The sequence below is a fragment of the Hetaerina americana genome, unplaced genomic scaffold (genome assembly GCF_022747635.1).
Source record: "Hetaerina americana unplaced genomic scaffold, ioHetAmer1.1.p SCAF_42, whole genome shotgun sequence".
In the NCBI taxonomy this organism is placed as follows: Eukaryota; Metazoa; Arthropoda; class Insecta; order Odonata; family Calopterygidae; genus Hetaerina; species Hetaerina americana.
The window spans coordinates 766102-783329 of NW_027287008.1; the positions used below are offsets into that span (position 1 = coordinate 766102).

The window sequence follows — 17228 nt, forward strand, 5'->3', positions numbered from 1 at the left end:
TATATTAATTCTCAACATTGAGAATGTGCCTTTATGTTATTTGAAACCGCAAAAAAATCTTCTTTAAAATTAAAAAACTAACATATGTATTTGTCTTCCTTTTTGTAAAAGGGTTATTCGTATTAATAAATTTCACTCAATTACAGACAAGACTTGGACCACAATATTATGATATTTTTCATTACTTTGTTAGTTAACAATTTGTCAATACTATTTTTATAAAATGAAGCAGATATTATCAATTCTAATACATAGTAGGTGAATTGTGGCCATTATATTTATTCTAAACAATATTACCATTGATGAGGTTTAACAATCAGAGATGACAAGAAAATAATAGTGTTGAATTTTTAGAAAAGTAAATTCATCTATGAACCCCTTTATGTTTTAATAAATAAATCAATGTTATTAACTTCATACATTTTAATGCTTAAAACTCAAAATATGATAAACAGATGACATTCTTCAACTCCAGTATAAATAATAAAATTGCGTAGTGTGCTTTTACAATATAGATTAACTGCAAAAGACTAGATAATTATTTGTACTGGTTAAACTTAAAACCCTCGGCTAAAAATCAAGTAAATACAAAAGTTCTGATAAACAAAAACACATTATAATACAATTCAAAATGCGAGAACACTCTGATTTTGAAGATTTAAGTACTTAAGACTAATGCCAAAATAAATACACATGAATGGCAACTAAATAAGGAAAACTTCCAAGACTTCAGGAGACAGAAAAAAAAACATTGCATAAAAAGTTGAAGCAACGTAACAAGAAAACAAAAAAAAAATAAAACAGTCTCTAGAGCACCACTGATGAGACTAAGCTCAGACACAAAAGGAACTACAGTTTACACTCAAAGAAAGTATCATTATCGAAAGCTCAAAAACTTTCAAGGCATGCTAAGGATGTGTAATTCATTCAATGATTTACAGATCACAAAAATAGAAAGCCTATTAATCCAATTCAACAGCAGCACATATATTCATAGCAATATGTAGATTAAGTAGGGCTTCTAATTACTTAAGTTACAAACCTTTATACACATTATGAGTAACAGGAATCACAACAAAATGACTACTTCAATAGTTTTAAATTTTTAAACATATTATTTTTTCATAAATAAATTTAACAAGGACTGCTAGGAAAGCTATCGTTAACTCTCATAAAATGACCAAAAGTTTTCTTCTGCTGTAAAAAGCACTCCAAAAACTGTAACAGGATAATTTATTAGTCCACATAAATCTGATATTACTGAGAGGTGCCAATAGACACTGTTACCCCTTAATGTTAGCTTACAAGCATTTACAAAAAGTGTATAGCTTTTCACATGTTTTATAATACAAAATGGATGTGCACTCAACAATACCAGGAATAGGTACCAATGTATCACACTATTTTGAAACTGTAAGTTTCATCCCCAGTGACAAAGACTTCATTTGAAATTAATTATGAAATAATAAAGTAGAGTAAAATTGCCTCTCAAAATTATTACCAATCATTTTAGACTGAAATTATCAACACAACAGAGTACTTTATGCCACTATGCATTATTTATTTGGTTTGGAATGTACAAATAAAGGGGACCCATTTGCTCCATAATGAAAAGAAAATTACGAGCCCATGCATCCAGTTATGTCCAAGTCAGATCCACTCATATTTATACTTGGTGTTCCATTATCGGAGAAACTCTGAATAGTACCTATGTTTTGAAAATGACTAGAAATATTGACTCTCATTTACACTCTAATTTGCCATTTTCAAAAGATGTAGGCAATACACTTCATGCTTACAAAACTTTATTTGACACCATTAATGAACCCTAAAATTTAATTCAGGTACCTTCAACTAAGTTTTACGACCCTTAAATATTATTTCAAAGTTAAGAGCAAAGCTCAAGAATATGGTTGGAAGTAGCTTTCCAGAGATTCCTACACGCACACAGTAATCTGTATCATTTTTAAAAGGAGAATCAGGCTCAAAATAATATTGTGATGGACTAGCTTTATTACATGAACACAATGACTAATCCAACATGGGTACTAGACCTGATTTGTCATAACCATCACCTACTGATTTCATAGGGGAGGAACACCTACTTGACAAATTTTATTAATTGTATAAATTTTGATTACTAAATTTAAATTAGACAATCAACTCTACATAATTTCTTAGAGATGAATCAATGAAAAAAATTACAGACACTTGTCATTCAACATTCCACTCTTGAAGGTATTAGTAAGCATAAAATCCTTAGGGAATATGGAGTCAGTTATGTTACAAGGACTTAGTTCCATTAAAGGATGATTGCCCATTCCAAATATGTTTACACATTGATTTTTCTCTGAATGGAAATGAAGATAAAGTACTTTTCTGATTCATTTAGAACTTCATTAATAGAGAAATATATCAACCTCTCAATTCAAAAAGCATCTATTGTTTTTAAATGGCTTAGGAAAAAATTATGTCCATGCAGGACTAATTTAACATTTGTTTTCTAGATTCAGCTGTTATATAAATTTAAATACAGTCATGCCTTCTTTAGTGCAATTTTGATGTGAAATACTTCTATAGTGCAAAATGGCCTATCAGCAAGTACTTAATTTTTTCTATTGATGATTTGGGTACTTAATTACAGTGCAACAAACTTCATTGTGCATCAAACATGTTACATGAGCATGGGTACAGGCTTTTGATGATATTTGTTTTTCTTCAATGTGCATTAGTGTCAGATTTGTCAGTTTCCTCGGAGGCAGTCATTGAACTCAAAGATATTGCATCACCTACAATATGTAATCTAAATTTAATGTGACACAATTGTAGGTCTGTGAATACTGTCAAGATGCATGCAAAAAGGAAGGTATAGTGCAGTTCATAGAACAGAATAGCTTTAAAACATTTGTAAGGAAAAGTATAAATCTTGATGATACACTAAAAATGACAGAATTCTTAGAAAAGAATCAGCATCAGCGTGACACTGAATACAAATTTAAATTCACAACTTCAACAAGTCAAATCATCATTTTGTACAAAGGAAAAAATAATAAGACTATTTTTATAGGGCACAGCTACTTCTCTGCTCTCATAATGCATTATTTAAAAAAATGGAAAACTTCTTGTTTCAAGGATTGATTCAGCGGTTGAATCATACACCTAACCCAAAGGCAGTCATTTGTGCAAACGCTTCAACTTTATTCTACTATCTGAAAAAGATGAGGAAAATAAATGCTCTGAAACATGCAATGCCAGTTTGGATTGGCTTCAGAATTTTAACCGGTGAGCAAGTATTTAGTGTCACTTAGATGCCAGAATAAGCAAATCTACTCCAGTGCTGCAACAAGGGAAAATGGGGATAGGATCAACAAGAGAAAAAACTAACTTAAAATAGGGATTTATAAGCATACGCCAGAAAAACAAAGCTATTTATGTACTCATTGACTTAAAAGATGATAACAGTAATAATAAATATTATTACAAAAATACACATCCTAAGATTTTGAATACAATATGTTTGGCTTCTATAGCTTCAGCTGATGAATTTTTAAAGTACAAGGAATGTAACCCTATCTCCAAACTCTTGCTTTGCACACATCCCTTGTGCTAAACAAGGCATGACTGTAATCGAAATAATAAGTTATTAATAAAATTAGACCTGAACTTGAATAAAAACTGGAGCTTCAATTTACTGGTTACTCATTACTTCAATAGGACACCAGTAGATTACAAAAAAATGTTCAAGCATGTATGCACTGAAACAATAATGCTGTCTTAAAAAGAAAATGATGGCTCTTTTGGACTTAAGTACTGAAATAGGCATATTAACATCAAATTATTGGAAAGGATGTAAACTTTCATGCATTAATTTGGTATTATTTCTATCATCAATATGAGATTATTTTGAGTTCTGCAAAGAGATTTAGCAAAGCCTTAGATTCCACCTTTCCCAATAATTAGCACCAACCATGGAGAATATGAAAAAAATTAAATTTCTTTTATCCTTAAACTAATCCCCTCCTTTCCTACAAAAATAAATTTGCATTAGCCACTTTCTAACATTTTACCAGTTTCTACATTATGTATTCATATCCATATCCCATTTCTATTATTACAACATAGTTAAGCATTTAAATGCAAAATGGATACTGTACTTGTAGCCAAAAATGTTGCTTTACAGTCTTCTTATGAGGCATGATTCAACCCTTCAGAGTTGCACTCACACAACCTCTTTCAGTTACTCAGCAATCAATTTAAGTACAACACTTTGAACTACTGCATCTATTTTAGGAAGGCAAATGTATATGGAAGAGTTTAAGGGTGGAAAGACTTATAGATGCACTTAAAATTACAAAACCATAATTCCTTGTGGATGGAAAGAGAAATAAAGTGAATTGCAACGTGGAGAAAACTGAAATCATGAGAAACATCCAAATGTTAAAAAATGCAGCACTTGGTCCCATATTAATTTTCCCAGGACACATACCAATTTCAAACATTAGTTCTTGAGAATCGGTTTTTGGGTATCCAAAAAGACTTCTTTGTTCCCAAGTATTCACAAAAAACATTGACAATGTACACGTTAAATATTACAAAAAAGTCAAAGAAAACATACTTCCTTTTTAGAAAAATTATTACTTCCAGCAAATTTGAAACAAAATTTCCACTTGACCATCACATACAAAACAAAGTTCGAGATGAATTCCAACTACTAAGCAGAACTCTTTAATGAAGTTCTTAAGTTTATGGAGAATTTTTTTATCAAGTAGTCTACCAGCTCTGGATCTAGCCAAGCCAGAGCCAACAGCCACATACCCTGTCCTAACATCCCTGCATTATTCCAATCATAGGTCACAGCCTTAACAGTATCCTTTTCTAGCACCCAATTCTCCTGCTTCCACCTCTTTCTTCTACTGTCTCCCACTTGCGTGCCCTGCCGTCAGGATTCATAAACAAGCCGCTGATAATGAGGAAAGAGCTCCCATGTTGGCAAATGAAGACTAAACTCCAGTGCCACAAGTACAGCAAATTCAGATGAGAGCAGGTCTTTTCGATTCAAACGGAAGGTGCTCTCAGTTTTCTGCGGAATAAGAAACATAACATATCAATGACAGATTCTCCTTAAAGCATCTGAATAGTTCATTCTGTACAACTCTGATCAAGATGTGAAATTCAAAAATGGAGTCATCTTGCATAACTACCTCAAAGTCAGTATTTCTAGCTAACTGATATTAAATTAGAAAAATATCACCAGAAGAGCTATGATACTGTTAGGTTGCATAAGAGTAGAGTAAACTCTTACATTTGCAAGCTTCAGTAAAATAAATGATTTCGCACCTGATAAAGTGGAACTTTCAATTGCCTGGCATAAAAGATTGATAGGTTCAAGCTTTGGTGAGGTGGCTAGAGTACTGGTCTCCCATTCTGAGTGATCCAGTTCAGATGTCAAAGAAGGTGGATTTCTATTTGGGTGCCAAGCGAAAACCACCTCAAACAAGTACTTCAAGCATTGGGTAAGATATGTGGCTATATGGGTGCCTTTTTACAAACCCCTTTCTTGCTGTGAATGGCCATGTACATTCCCTGAGTAGACTTCTCTGAATGTACCTTTACTCTCAATTTCTAGACAACTGCAACTTCTTTCTCCCTCAAATTATGAATCCTCATCAGGATGCCTGAACTCTTTTGCAAATATGATAACACTTGTTATCATATTTGAAAAACGTTGTTGTTATTGTTGCAAAATATTATAATAAAATGGCTCCATAAATGAACTGGAGGCCTAAATCAGTTTTTAATGATGCATTTTCTTACCCAAGAAATGTTATGCAGAGGCAATACATATGAATGCCCCATTTCAAGGGGAGGATCACATCCTCAAGTGCTGCTTAAGCCTCATGGAAATACCTAACAATGGGACCCTATTGGCAATACCAGGTATCTTCCCTTCTTTAAATATCCCTATGTTTAACAGACTACTCACTTATTTCTAATAACAGTAATGGTGCTGTCAGTAAAGGACCACTATTACTGCCAAATGATACCTATTGCCATTTTCTGTATGGATAGTCTAGTAATTCCACATGTATCTTACAGCATTTATGTATATATTTTGGCACTGAATGGTTCTTAAGTTCATTAAGCAATATTTTGTCTGGTATTGCATATAATCATTAAATTCCAGGTGTTAAGTAACTTTCGCATCTTACTTTTTAGGCTAGTTTGGAGATTAAGAAATTACTTTGAGTTCAGAAAATTATTTTTCTGGGGCCAATTCTCAATACACATGTGCCAATCAAGTTACATATTTTCTTTCTGATTGAAATGGAATTTAAAATTGACATCATTCTTTTTCTCATATCAAAATTTTATATATATTCAATATTTTTCATCATAAAAAATTTTTCTACCCGAAAGAATTTAAACAGGTATTATTTTCTAATTGGAGTGTTTGCTTTGCTGAAAAATTCATGCGGTCACATCGCATTGTAATTATTCAGTTATGTTCATCAACCACACCACCTATGATAGTGATGTTAACTCACATTTTTTTCTTCACCCACTAAATTAAAAAAGAATGTTATTAACTATGGAAATTTTGACAATAAGCACTGGAAGTTAGTCAAAGTTCATTCTAGGGTGGCCCAATATTTTTACTGCATTTTTGGGAAAAATGTGTGGAGGTTACATAAGTATATTCAGTGCTTTCTGACAATGCCTTATCTGATTCCTCATAAAAAAAAACTTCTTATTCTAAAAAGTCCAGATCGATGAAAGTCCAATGTATCTTCTTTACGTCAATCTCTGAACCTTCTATCTATATTGAATAAAGCAACTAATATGTACACAAAAAGGAGGTTTACCTCTATCAGTGTCTCCAAGGTTTCACCTTTCACATCATTGAGTTTGGCTGACAGCAACAAGCAGGCACCAGCACAAAGTTTTCGGTTGGCTTTGTTGATCAAATTACGTAGGATAAGCTTCTCAAAGTACACATATGCCTGAGCCACAGTTAACAGGTCTATCCCACACTCCACTCTGGCTATCTTCCGCATTTCACGCTTTATACTGGTGAATATTAGAAAATATATAGAATTAATGTTACCAGCAGCACAAAATTAATAGTAAATTCAATGTAAAAAATATAAGAGTGGGATGGACAAAAAATTTAAATGCATCCGTTTAACCATCCTTTTCAATTATCCATTGGTGCATTTCACTCACACTATAGAAAATTAGCACTCCATTTTTTTGTTTCAAATCACAAAACATATAAATACCATTGGCAAAGCAAACTGAAATTTCATAGAATGCATACGCTATGTGAGATAAGAATTATTATAATGCATAACTGCATTTTTTAAGACCCCATAAGATAGATTGGAGATAGGAAAAATGATTCAGAAATAAATATGAATCATTTCAATATTGGTTTTGGGAGTACGCAAACAGGTATCCCTTCTCAGTCTTTAGCATATGTTCTAAATGTTGATTAAACTTACCTTCTTAACTTACTAAGAGTCAGCTGAATGTTAGGAAACTTTTCCCGAAATTTGTCATTAAGTTCTCGCTTTAAGTCTGATGGTCTGACATAGTCAATGACAGATGTCTGAGAATATAAAAACACAAAAACAAAGGTAAAAAGAATTAATCTAGAATATCATGAGCCATACACAGTACTTGTTCAAAGATTGACTGCATAATTTATTAAGTATGTTTCAAAACATGTCAGAGAATTGCTTTCATAGATGGAAACATTAAATTACAAGATGTCCAATGAGAGCAAAAATGGAGATGCGGTAAATAAAACCATGAATGCCTACTGATATCACTTTATAGCAGACACAGCTTTGATAAAAAATGAAAAAAACTGAATTCTTATAGCAGGCACTTTGTTAGTTTGAAACACTTCAATACCAAATTACGCAAAACACAACCTTGAAATGATTATTTAACCCTTTTACTGTGGCAAACTCTCCACTACTCCACCCTCCCAATGCTATAGGCACATGAACAGTTATAGGAAAAATCTATGCATAACTTTATTGAGTAAGAAAATCTATACGTAATATACATTGTCATTGATTTCCTGATGCCTCCAACAGTCAAGTGTGCCCCTGGTATCCCAATAGTTTAATGCAAACCCAACTTATCGCGATTTCAGCTCCTGATAATAAAGAAATGAACTTATGTCTCCAATTAATTTTTGGAGCAATTTTAATACATAAATTATTTTGTCAAGTTTTTCACGTGGAGCATGGCGCTCAATGGTTCCAAGACTTGGAATATTGGAAAAGCTGACCAGCAAAGAAGACAAGTCTTTGAAACATGGTGCTGGAGGAGAATGCTGACGATTAAGTGGACAGCCAAGTAAGGAACGAGGAAGTATATAGAAGAGCAGATGAGGATAGGACCCTCCAAGAACTCTACAGCAAAGGAGATATAGATGGATTGAACACACGTTGAGGCACAATGAATTGATTAGGAATATAAAAGAAGGGAAGATTCCATGAGAAAGCCTAAGAGACATATGCATAGGACAAATTAAGAAGGACATAAAACAGCATTGGTATCAGGGATTAGGGGAATAGACATTAAATAGAGTAGAATGGAGGGCTGCAGTAAACCAATCCTAGAATTGAAATACTGATGATGATATACATGCACACACAGGGTGCAATGCTGAAATCCAGACAAATTTCAATTTGAATTTCCCACCGCATCGCAGTTCCACTGGAGGTTGCAATTGGCATTCTTGAAAGCTATAGGCATCTAGTAAACAGTCATAACCACAAAATGGCCGAGATGTTACGTACAAGTGCGGAGTAAAATCAAAGAGCTGCTTTTATTGAAAGTGTTCGCACTGAGTATTATATTTTGAAATGGTTTGATTCTTCTGGTATCCCAGTTTACAATATTGTGGCCAAGTATAATGCTTTGGAGAAGTCAGAAGAAGGTTTCGCTAACCCAGCGAGGAAATCTCATTTGAGGCAACGGGTGCTTGCCCGGATTCAAGTGCTGCACCCTGAATATTTAAAAATATTTTCAGAAATTAAAATTGAACTAGACGAGAATTAGAGAGCAATGGAAAAAGAAGTGAACCTCAAACCTCCATACCAAAATTATGTTCACCACAGCCCAAAAAATGAACATTAAAGTATGCTCACATTAATGAAAGAGTTAATTCTGGATTATTCAAAGAATCCAGCCAAGCGAACAAATCCGACTCACTCAGACTTACCATGTATGATGTAAATGTTAGCAAGGTGCGATGTTTTCCTGCAATAAGTTCGGGATCATCGAGAAGGAAAGGAGAGTAACTATTTCCTGGTGCTGATCCTGATCCACCTGGGTTGTTGGCGGCATCATCCCAATCAAAACAGGCTGTCAGAAAGAAATCATTACTTTCAGTGAACTATATTAATTCACTTTGTGTGACATGTGATGCATGAAATAACAATTGAAAATGCAATAGCTGCATTATTTCAACATTAATACAGGAAATTAAGAACAGAACACTAAACTTTATCAATTAATTTACAAATATTAAAACTACATAGAGCTACTTACTGATTAATGAATACACAAATACATTTTAATAATATAGACAATCTAATTGTGATAACCTGCACACTGTAAGCTCAAATGCTACCTCAAATACTTACGTGGGTCCTTCAATGAGTCCTTAGAAAATCCAAGATATGGTTTTTAGTAAGCCTCATCTCTCACTAGACTGTTGTTAAAGTATCAGCTATATCCATCACGTGGCTTCATTTTCATAGTCGATTGAAGCAACAAACTCTTGTTTATTTAGAAAAATGGAAAAAAATGAGTTTTGTTCGGTGATTAAACACTTCTACTTAAAAGGATCAACACCAAAAGAGATCAAAGCCGAGTTAGATGAAGTTCATGGCATATCTGCCCGTGTGTTTGCGAATGTTTACTTTGGGTAAAGTAGTTTAAATGTGGCTGGGTCTCCATACATGATGAACATTGTTTGGGATTTTCAGTGGCAGTGACTTCTTTTGAAATGATTGACAAAATCCATTATATGGTTTTGAGTAATCGAGGAATGAAAGTTCACAAAATAGTTGAGACCACAGGCATAACACAAGGTGGTGTTTTTAATTTTGCAAGAAAAATTGGGTGTGACAAAAATCCCGTTAAGATGGGTACTGAATTTGCTCTCGGAGGAGAATATACGCAATTGTATGGTCCATTACATTCATTATGTAGTCAGAGCAGTTGAAATAGAGGGTTTCTAAAGGTGATCTGATTTAGAAGAAGAGAAGACAGTGAAATCACCTATCAAGGTAATCGCCATAGTTTTTAGGGATGCTCAGGGAATCATCTACATCAATTACTTGCAAAAAAGACATATGATAAATAGAGAGTTATTGCAAGGAAATGTATTGCTTTTCCCTAATTGAGTGAAGAAATCAAGAAAAAAGTCCTCATTTGGCAAAGAAAAAAATTCTCTTTCATCAAGAAAATCCATGGGTGCACACCTGTGCAGTTTTGATGGCTAAAATTATGGAATTAATGTTCGAATTATTACGTCAACCAAATTTACCAGATTTAGCCACCAGTGAATTTTTTTAATATCCAAACTTGAAGAAATGGCTTGGCAGAAAACTATTCATGTTGAATGAGAAGGCCATCAACAACTCAGATGCCTATTTTGAGAACATTCCAAAATCCTATTCTTTGCATGGCATAAAAAAGTTAGAGAAACACTGGGAAAAGTGTATCCAGGTAAAAGGATTAGCATTTTGAAAAATAAAAAAAATTTACCCAAAATAATTTGTTTTCTATTTTGTCCCAAGGACTTCTTGAATGACCCACGAAACATTTTTTCCTATACCATTTTCTGGTAATTTAATGTAACAAAATAAACTGATGACACCAGGGTTTACTGGGAGAGCAGGTCTGAGTTGCTGGTGGTGAAGAATAAACTATCTGAGTTTAATGCATGCATTCTCAAAATAATTAAGCAAAAAAATTTAGCAATATTTTTTGTGAATCCAAACTTTCCTTTAATGACCATTAAGCAATTAAATAAGAGTTTGAATAAACTGATCAAAGTTAATCTCATCATATTTTAGGTAATACCTCCAACAATGAACTTCTCCATGAAAAAAAGGAGTGAATTTCCCAGACAAAGGGGCAACTATAAAAACTTATTGAAAAGATGATGCCTTTAAATTACTCTTTTTGTTTCCAGTGTAAGGAGATGGAACATTTTGACCTGAGTCTTAACAATAATCTTTCAACCTCTTTAGGTACTTAACTTGAATGAATGCTCTGAGGGGATCCTTGGTAAATTCAAGACTGAATAAAATACAAGGGCATCATTTCAATTCTTCCTTTGGGGAGAGGGGATGCACAATTTTTGCAGGAAGACCTTAAAAGGCTCCTACATCGCTTGGTGTACTCCCTCCCTACTCCTCTTAAAGTCAGATATGTTCTCTGCTCCAGAAATTTTAAGTTTACATGATGCATAGTTTCTCTTGACATCTAATTGTAGTTTACATGTATTTCCTCTTTAGGCTATCAGCACATCTCACATTTTCTCACATTAATGATTTATGTAGACCAAATCAGACAAGAATTAAACTAGATTTATTTAACAAGGAAAAGGCTTCTTTTAAAATGGAACATCTTAGTTAATGAAGCATATACCTTTATCAGTGTACTGAATCGGAGGGGATGCTGGTACCACATGGGCAGTGGTCCTGTGTGCAGCGGCATCGTAGGAGAAGCACCTAAAAAGAAAAGTAAGGTGGGTAAAGGAAGAATGAAAGGGAAAGGGGAAAAGGGAAGGAGAAAAATTAAAAAAATGATTACGTACAACAATACAAAACAAGATAGTGATTAAGGCATTACTACCATATGATGATGAATTACAGTGACAATAAGCCATGCTTGGGGGCTGCATGAACAGAAAATCTGTCAAACAGTGTCACTGATTCATGGAGCAACAAACGGGCAAGGTGACAGGGATTACAAATAATATTGGTGCAATTGTCTACAACACATTTTTGTGGCACTTAAATATTTAACAGCTGTCAAAGAGTCCAAGATATCTAGAAAAGGTCACACCACTTGCACATTTCAGCAGCTTTGAATTAGTGACAAAAAACTGACTGGATTAAATTAGGAAAGTCCACTTCCTATAGTTATAAAGTCATTCAGCCGGACAGATTACTTTGATGGAATCATTTTCTCATAGGTATACTTATTTGAAAGTCAGAGAATTCCTATGAACTTGTAACACAGTAAAATAATAAATGGATTAGATGGGTTTGGCACATAGGAATAAATGTTTTAAATTGAATAATCAAATGAATAGTTAATCTTGAAACTGTGGAGTGCAAAAAAATGACAAAGGTCTAATAAAGCTACATGCATGAGTTGAAAACGATTTGCTTTATGATGTTGGTGCCTAAGCTTTCTGCCGTATTAATAAACTGACTTTTACGGGTAGCTGAAGGTATAGCTGACACACCTAATATGTCTACACAACAATAATATCAATCAGCTAAAACTAATTAGGTACCTATAAACATTTATTTAATGAAAGCTCTGGTTGCAAAGAGTGTGGAAGATCATTTATCCAAAACTTAAAATATATAGGAGCATTGAAATACTGAGGATATGTTATGAATAACCTTCTATACAGCTCACATTTTAAATGATAAACCTGCTTGTGATTTGAAATGGGAGAACACAGCTGGCAGACAAGACCATCTCTAAAATTGAAAAACTCCATTCAATTAAGGGCATACTAGCTTTCTCCTTAATTATAGTATCAGTATGTACATGGCTACTGCAATAGACACACCATTACATTCAGTGACTTATTTCACTATCTATTTGCTCTCAAGATCAGAAAGTATGTGAAGCTCCTCAGATTGTCAGGGATTCCACAACCTATGATATTGTTATGCTCAATGCAGGCCAATTTAGGAGAATGTGATGAAGGTGAATTATTGATAAGGACACTAAACCAGTTGAGAGGTATTCCATGAAATTACAGACAAAATTATTTCCGAGAAAAGGGAATGTGATGAACAGAGCAGGGAATGATAAATATGCAATAGAAAAAAGTGAAGACTGAAAAAAGGAGTACCCAAGAGGGATGTGACCATAATAGATAGATATTTTTAATTGATGTCCATATCAGTGTCTTCTCTCCCCAATGCCATGCTTCTGATGAGCATGCATCTAAGATTATGCCAATGATTGGGCATCCATTGTGTGAGTCTGATTTTTTGTTGCCGTTTATTATAGAAGTTTCATTTGGGATCTGACACAGCATTTATTAAAGTTACATAAACTTCATTATCTCAAAGATACTATGACATTTAATTAAATCATCAATTGTTTTCATCCATATTTTAGAGTGATATTCTGAGAGAAATTAAATGATATGCAAGTATATATTTCATTCTTATTATTTATGGCTAATGAAGGTCATGACAGGTTGAACCAAAATTCTATACTAAGGCAATCAAAACCACTTTTCATCCAACTAATTTGGTCCTTGTATATTAGTGGATGTTATAACTTAAGCAAGCAATTTCAAGAGCACATTTGATATGAGAAATATTGGTCTTAAATACAAAATATAGAATTCTGTGATAAACCAGTATCTGAGTAAAAATATACCTAATATTAAAAAGAAACCTTTATCTTACACAGCTCAGGTCTTAAGAGCATTTTGGATAAACAATCTTCTATAGCTTGCTTGGAGTACAGATGAAAGTGAGGAATGACGGAAGTAATTTCAGGGGCTTGCCTTCCCGTCACAAATCTTTAATGAACTTTGTCAGAATACTAATCTTGCTTAATTGCATTAATGTTCTATTGTTTATATGATTGGGGAGGAACTTGCAGTAAACACTCAACTAATACCTTGAATAGTTGGAATATTATTTGCAGACGAATCATAATATAATTTATTTATGCTTTCTACCAAAGGCTTTGACAGGCTGAGCCTTTTAGAGTGACTAAGGACGAAGATAAGGCTGAGGGAAAGAAAAAGACTGATGTCTTCCAAAGCACTAAGATTCATTAAGGTTCAAGGTTTTAGGTTCTTTTGTTGTATTGATCCATCTCCCTGCTGATAACATTTCACTTCCATTAAAGGTTATCTAGAGTCAATTATTCAAGATAAGATTCTGATCTGAAGATGCACCCTGCAAAGAGTACAAAGTATAATGATGTACCAATGCAGCATGAAAACCCAAAAATCCCAAACCTTCATTTATTTAAGCCCATCAGTCTCTATGGAAATAACCATAGAATGAATCAAAGGATCAGCCATGGGAGCCTTAAGCAGTCACAAGCATGCACAAGTTCACAATAAACTGTGTCCTCAAAAATTTTAAACCTTCAGGGTGAGATTTGTTCTCAACATTTTTATTTCCTAACTTCAATGCCCACCTCAGTTGCTCCAATCAATTCCCTCTTATTAAATGCCACACATAGATAAGCTAAACTTTTGTGATGTGGCCTCTTGGAATGTAAATTACAAAACAGTGTTTTGGAATCTCATCCAAAGATTAATACATGTATTTTTTATTGACTATGCTCAACTTTGATAGGTTGACACACTTGATAATCCACTAGATTGACAAATCGTTCAGAGCAGAGTTCTCCTTCAAGGGGGAATGCAACAGAATTTAAGAGAAAGGCTAGGCTCATCCGTAATAACATATTTTAACTTATGATGGAATCTTTAATCGCACTTAAAGGATATACATTGATGATTTCAGCTTTTACAATGAAAAGAATGCAGTATGGTGCCCCATTTTGATAGGCAACTCATATATTTCTAGAATTGCTACACAGAAGCAGAAAGGTTATAGTGGGACTGTGTTTTATTAGAAGCTAGGATGAATATAGGGAACTTCCTATTTAAATACTATCGGAGAATTTCAGAAAACTAAGAAATATTTGCATGGGCAAAGCTATTACAGTCATCACTATCTATTAATTTTTAAAAATAAGGAAGGAAAATTCTGGATTGCACTAAAATCTTCTGGTTGAATGCAATGCCATGCAGCTACTTTAACATTCTACATTAAATTATTTGTAATGATGGAAGAAACTTATCTTTAAAGTAACATTTGAACATGTTTTAGCATTACTAATAACGTGATAAAACAATGTCAAAACATTCATTTCATTTTTTGAAACAATTAGATAATGGAAAACCTATGAAGCTCAATGAAGAGAGCACAAATGCTATCAAAGTATTTCACTTTTTACACAAGTTGAAACATCTAAGGCTACTTCGTATATCAATCCTTGAAAGATATCTCTATCCTCAATCATTTTCTTTCTCTGCATTAAGATACTACCAATGTCTAAGCAGCTGCCAGATTTTCACATAGTGTAAATCCTTAACTATCCACTTTGCGGATTATCTGTGTTAGTCCCTTCCTGGCAACTCGAACATTTAATATAATTAAATGTTCTAAAATTTGCCAATATTATTTCATGTTATATTTAAACATTTTTGTACTTTCCCATTATCGTTTCCCTTGCATTCACTAGCCCTGAGAATTTCATACTTTCCTTTAATGCGAACAAATACGTAATGTAATGTGAGCTTTAATATGTAACAAATAAATTATTAACTATCTCAACACTGTATTATTTCGATCGGTATCATATGACAATTATAAATCCATATCAGTGATCCTTTTACAAAATGTCTTTTCTGGGCTCCATGAATAGTTAAGCTTTGCGAGAAAAATACATTCTGCTATTCACTTTAAGACAGTTCTTGAAAATCTATAATTCTACCCTTATATAATGGCTGGAAAAAGGAGAAAATATTCTTTCCATTGCTAAAAAACTCGAATTAATCAAATGGAATGAAAAAGGAGAGTTTCTGTATATATTCGTTTATATCACGATCATACCTTCCACATATTTCGGTTATCCATGCTTCATCTTCATTCTTCATTCGTTAGCATGGATAATTGGGAGTTCAATGTGCATATGTAAAATTTCAATATCCTTTTGCTCGTTTCAATATCCTCAATTATGCTCTAATTTTACAGGTCATTTTAAAATATCGTCAAGTCAGGGAGCAGCACTTATTTCTGAATACACTATTAGATTATTAAAGCATTGAGATTATGTCACTGTAGAAGAATTAGGCCGACAAACACATGTCGCTAAAATATATTTCCTCCATGCATAAATGAATAACTACGAATATCTAATGTTTACTTTCTATCAACAGGAAAGTACATTTGGTATTGCTGCTAATACACAAGATCTGCAGACTGCCTAGACCATATGAAGTGATATGTGTAAATACTCAGCAAGCTCTTTGCAGGTTGGCATTTTCCAAGTTAACAGTCATTAACCGAACTTAAACGTGTAAAATTACATATTGAAGTGACTTTAAGCAATAATATAACATTTTATTCAGAAATGAAATTGACCAAAGTCTTAACAAGTCAGAAAAAAAATGTGGCACCACTTGCAGCAGAGTGAGATAATTTTAACGATGCCTAAAACACATATTATCATTATCTACTTCACTTCTACTAAGAAGAAGGAGTTCCATTCAGTTCAAAGACAAGTTTCACATGGTATGTTGGAAATCATTTATGTTGTTATTTAGTTAACTTTTGTTTCTACATCTCAAAGTTATTAATAAGGCTAAATTATAAAAAGAATTACTTTAATGGGAAATTATGTACACAGAGAGGGTATAGTTTAGGTACTAAATTTATGGCTACAGTGTTAAGAAGAGTTGATGACTAAAGAGGATTTAATAGTGTGTGACAGAAGGAAACAAACCTATTCTTTACTTTTGTAAAAAAACAATTATTATCTACATGACCCATAATACTGCCCTGATGATTAATTTTACTTATTTTATTGCAATTGGAATGGAAATCCACAGCATTAACAATGTCTTGGGCATGCATATTTTTTATGGATGAAATTTGCATGAGATACTGTTTCATTTTTATTAATAATAGTTTTACTATCTAATGCATTCAATGCAGTTATAATATGTACTGTGTGGTATTATGTTAGTTTTTCTAGTGTGAATTTATGGCTAAGTAGATATTTCAATGGCAGGAACATTTACCATTTGATGTCCCTATCCCAGGTTAACATTTTTGTCCTGCAAACAAAACCAGAAACAGTGTTTGATTAATGCAGTCAACATCAACACTGACAAACAAAGCTGG

At 33.3% G+C, this 17228-nt stretch overlaps 1 protein-coding gene across 3 annotated transcripts in view; it reads right to left on the bottom strand.

Annotated features, from left to right (window-relative positions):
* Window positions 1–291: 291 nt before the first annotated feature.
* The window catches only part of LOC139692833 (CDK5 and ABL1 enzyme substrate 2), a 60058-nt gene continuing 43121 nt past the window's right edge, over window positions 292–17228 (bottom strand). Inside the window, exons 6-11 of one of the 3 annotated variants that reach the window (XM_071591132.1) lie at window positions 17126–17161; window positions 11683–11765; window positions 9242–9384; window positions 7503–7609; window positions 6864–7068; window positions 292–5080 (exon numbers count right to left, since the gene is read on the bottom strand). In XM_071591132.1, the coding sequence (XP_071447233.1) occupies window positions 4940–5080; window positions 6864–7068; window positions 7503–7609; window positions 9242–9384; window positions 11683–11765; window positions 17126–17161 (715 nt within the window). In that variant the 3' untranslated portion in view covers window positions 292–4939. Of the gene's footprint in view, window positions 5081–6863; window positions 7069–7502; window positions 7610–9241; window positions 9385–11682; window positions 11766–17125; window positions 17162–17228 lie in introns of those variants that run through there. The other 2 variants (XM_071591133.1, XM_071591134.1) reach the window with 2 other exon arrangements.